Source organism: Chenopodium album, chromosome 12 (genome assembly GCF_948465745.1).
Source record: "Chenopodium album chromosome 12, dcCheAlbu1.1, whole genome shotgun sequence".
In the NCBI taxonomy this organism is placed as follows: domain Eukaryota; kingdom Viridiplantae; phylum Streptophyta; class Magnoliopsida; order Caryophyllales; family Amaranthaceae; genus Chenopodium; species Chenopodium album.
Window position 1 is genome coordinate 3,649,456 of NC_137845.1, and position 4,680 is coordinate 3,654,135.

The following is a 4,680-nucleotide window of genomic DNA, read 5'->3' on the forward strand; positions in this document are numbered from 1 at the left end:
ACAATGGTTAAGCTACTACCTCTGATTTTTATTATATGCAAGTTTGGAGTATTATTTGTGAGATATAAAATATTTTAAAGTTGTAAATAATGAAAATTAGAGGTAATATTTTTTTACAATCCCATAAAGTAGAGTGTGTGAATAATATTACTCGGTATTAAAAAAAGAAAAAATACATATAGAGGGGACATAATAAAACCATGGTGAACAAAATTAAGCATTTATTAAAAGAAATTAATAAAAAAAAAGCATGAACTTTTTCAATTTTAGTTGCAGTATCCACAAACACCATATTACCCAATCACAACCCACCACCTTCAATACCCTTTGCTCAGTTTTCTCTCTCCAGCTCTGTCTCTGCTCTGCCCTGTCTCTGAAAGATCTCCCCTTTCTTTTATTTCTATTTTATTTTCCCTTTATTTTTTTTCATTTTTTTCCCTCCTCTTTCTTTGTGCATAGATGTGCTAAAATTTAGATTCATTCCTTGAACCTCGCTACCTTTGCTTTTTTACGTTTTTGGCCCTTTATTACTTTCCCTCCTCTGTGCCTTCTCTTTACTTTGCTGCTCAAACCTCAAGAAAAAATTAAAAAGAAAAAAAGAAGGAAAAAGAAAAGGAAAAAGAAAAAAGAAGAAAGAACAGATCTTTCTCCTCCTTTTTTCTAATTTTTGTGTTGTTTTTCTGAATTTTCTCACTCCTACAAATTCCTCTGCTTCCACAATCACTCTGTTTCCTCACTTGGGTCTTTCCATTTTCAGCTCTTCTGAAACCCCTTTTTTTGAAACCTTCTATTTTCTTCACAAAATTAACTCCTCTGTTTTTCTGAACTTTCCTGATCTGGGTTTTAGCAGCTTGAAGTGAAACTTCCACTTGTTAGATTTCCACCTTCTACTATTATTATTAGCTCAAGCTTCTGTCTTGCAATTCAGAAAAAAAAATCATTCTCATGATTAGTTTTTTTCTGGGATGATTCGTTGACTAATTAGTTCAAAAACCCTCAAATTCTGTTTCTACCCAAGATTTTTATTTTGATTTAATAAAAATATAAAAATAAAAATTTCCCGTGTTTGGGATATTTTTGATAGATTTTCTCTGATATTGGCATAGGTGGGTCTTTTTCTAGATTCCTCAAGAGGGGGTAGGCATATTATGCAAGAGTAAAAAAAAAAAAAAAAAAAAAAAAAAGAAAGAAAAGAAAAGAGGTGGGAGTATTCTGATTCCTTCCTAATGCTCCTGCTCTCTCTTTCTTTAATTCTCTAAAATTGGCATTGTAAAATCTCAACCTCTACATTAGCTTTCTGGGTTCTCTTTCTTTCTCTGTCTCTCCATCTCATTTTTACTCAAGAAATGAAGTCAAAACTGCCTCTTTGACAACCCCAAGAAATTATTTTTTTTTTGTCAAAAAAACACCCCAACAAAAATTTCATCAAAAATATAGTAAATTAAAAGTTGGGTAAGTCTAATTTTTTTGCTAATTTGATGAAGTGGGAGATGGAAGTTTTATCATCATACCTATCATCTGCAAGCTGGTTGATTGATGAAAGTAGGAGCACAAGTTGGACACAAGCAGAAAACAAGATATTTGAAAATGCTCTTGCAGTTTATGATAAAGACACTCCAGATCGTTGGCAAAAAGTGGCAGCTATGCTTCCTGGTAAAACAGTTGGTGATGTGATCAAACAATACAAGGAATTAGAAGATGATGTTAGTAATATTGAAGCTGGTTTAGTCCCAATTCCTGGTTATGATATTGATGCTGCCTCAGCTTTCACCTTAGAATGGGTTAATCACAATGGTTATGATGCTTACAAGCATACTTATAGCCCTGGTGGCAAGCGGGGGCCGCCCGGCGCTCGGCCCCCGGATCAAGAGAGGAAGAAGGGGGTTCCATGGACTGAAGAAGAGCATAAGTAAGTTTCTATTAACTTCAATGTGCTAATTTTTGTTAAGTGTTAGGTAATTTGGGTTTATGTTGAATAATTCTTTGATTAATAGGGGGTTTAACCTTAATTTCTCGGTGTAAATATCCGAGCTTTTTGGTTAAATATTCAAAAGAGAAAGATATTTGGTTAGTTTGAAATTTTGCACTATTCTTGATAATAAAGGGTTATTGTTTGTTTTGACTTTTTCATCTTTTGCTGGTCTACAATAATTTGATGGCATAATTTGATATGAATTCTAAAATTATGTGATATTTTTTAATAGGTTGTTCTTAATGGGGTTGAAGAAATATGGGAAAGGAGACTGGAGAAACATTTCAAGGAATTTTGTGGTAACAAGGACTCCAACCCAAGTAGCTAGCCATGCACAAAAATACTTCATAAGGCAGTTATCAGGAGGGAAAGACAAGAGAAGAGCTAGTATTCATGATATAACAACTGTTAATCTAGAAAATGAAGCTCTTTCACCAGATAATAACAGCAAGAGGTCTAATTCACCAGAGCAGTCCACAATAACAGTGCAAACCCAACAGCAGGCGAATTCAATCACGATGCCTAAAACACATTTCCAGTGGGATCAATCAAACAACGGAACAGCCATTGCTTTCGATTCGATGCAGGGAAACTTGTACATGGCACCCTATGGTGTTGGCTCATATGGGTTAAAAGTGCAAGGGCAGAATTTGCAGAGGGGTGATTATCTAGAAAATTATGTAGGAGCTCAAAGCATGGGTTTCCAGATTCAACCAACACAGCACTATCCTCATGGATGACATGGGAGTTTAATTAGTGTTATTAACAAGGATGTTGTCTTAATCTTAGTAGTTTGTACTGTTTGCATCTTTGTTTTTGGGGTTTCTTAATTTTTATGTTTTCTAGAAGATAGCTGTGTTTTTGTCTCTCTACATGGTATTGTCTATGTGAATATTATTAGTCCATGATATTCAAATTATAAGTGAAAGAGACGCAAAAGATTATAATTTGGCTTAGAATATGGAAAATGTTGGATTTTGTAGAGCTAATTCTAATGATTTTTATTCCAAATGGAATTTTCCCTTGTATAGTTTCAATTAATTAAACTTTATTATGATAGTCTGATTGTTAGAACATTTTCTTTTTTCTCTTAGCAGAAGATAATCCTGATTTATCCGACACTCCGGTTACTAGCCTTACAATTAGGCAACGAAACGAGGAAAAAAGTCGATAGTACCCTCACTGCGGTTTACTCAGTAAGGGTACTTTGGACACTTGTCTCTTGTTACTTTGTTAGTTACCTAACTAGTTAGTTAAGTAGAACATTTCCTTGTCCAAATCCCAGTCTAGCTAAGCACAGCATCAACAGATAGTGGCAACTATTAAGAAACTTAAGGAAGATACTCATCAGAGATCAGCATATGCTTTGTTTTTAGGTAAACAAGTACAAGATTTGATGAAGAAAGGAGCAAAGTACGGCCTTGAATATGATAAGAATATCCAATCATGAGTATGTTCTTAGAGAACTGTATATTATTGATAGGAAACATATAATTCATATATCATAATAATTGAAGCAACATTTGATGACAGGTCAATTATTTTTTGGTTTCTGACATGAATTGTGTGTGTAATTTTCATTTGCTGTCTAAAATGCTGAAGAAACTACAAACCAGATTTTTTTTTTTTTAAGATTGTCAATAGGACAATGAAAGCATCTTCAAGCTTCTTCCCCTCTTCAGTAAGATGTAACCTTCAAACGACGAGCACAGATTCATACTTATCATACTCCATATATCATACCTAAGAACAGGACCTAAAACAATCCCAAAAATTTCGCAATCCTCAAATGTTCAAGTAAAACTCAAAACAACTTCCCATGACTAAATGATCAATTAGCTTAGGGTATGTCGTCGTATAAACCTTGAATATGCTAGTGTTTACTATCTGCAATTACAAGCTTAATTCCAAAGTTGGCTAACCTTAAAGTTCATTAGATAGGCTTTCTCAAAATTGGCTGAGTCAGAGAGCACTTCTTTGGTACTATTCCATAACACATTGTCTTCATTCTAGTTCATGCTTTCCTTTCTCAGCCCTTTAGAATCATTTACTATTTTTGAGCCAAGCTATTCATCACCCTAAAATGGACTACTTGACTGGGTAATTTGACCTAGAATTAAGTTCATAGCCGAGTCCACATTCCACTATATAAAGCACAATATGCTTCATTTCCTTCCCAGCCCCCACCCTTCCTAAATCTTTTCCAAATCTTTCAACCAAGATCTTTTCCCAGGAGATCCCTTTCTGAAAGAAGAGAGAAGGGATTAGTGGGTTACTTTCAATGGTAAAGGCATAGATTTTAACTATAATTAACCTTCAAAAAGCATATGCGAAAGACATTTAAGATTCACTTAGATAAACATTGCATATAATGCTTTATATATTTCACCTAATTCTTTAGACCAATGTCATGTACTATACTTTCTCTAAGACTATTGTATTAGCACGCGACTGCTGTCTTTTTTTTCTTAGAAAATGGAATCACATCATGATTAGTGATAGTATAATGTATAGTACCCACTTAATTAATCTTTCTTTAAGTGTGGTCCAGTTCTTTAAATCTGAGGCTTAGATTCTGACATAGTTCAAGGAAGCAAAAGCTGATAACAGCTTTTCATTATATGGAAAAAGGTTACTCTGCCTTTTTCTTAATCAGTTACTATCATTGTTTTCTGAAACTTCATAGGCACTCTAAATCTCTAATTTTG

General features: G+C 33.9%; 1 protein-coding gene across 1 annotated transcript; it reads left to right on the forward strand.

The window, feature by feature from the left end:
* Window positions 1-344: 344 nt before the first annotated feature.
* LOC145570073 (transcription factor DIVARICATA-like) lies at window positions 345-2,995 on the forward strand. Its single transcript, XM_081629067.1, has 2 exons — window positions 345-1,909; window positions 2,205-2,995. Exons 1-2 carry the CDS (start codon window positions 1,479-1,481, stop codon window positions 2,710-2,712), a joined length of 939 nt encoding a protein of 312 aa, XP_081485193.1. The 5' UTR covers window positions 345-1,478; the 3' UTR covers window positions 2,713-2,995.
* The last annotated feature ends 1,685 nt before the right edge of the window (window positions 2,996-4,680 follow it).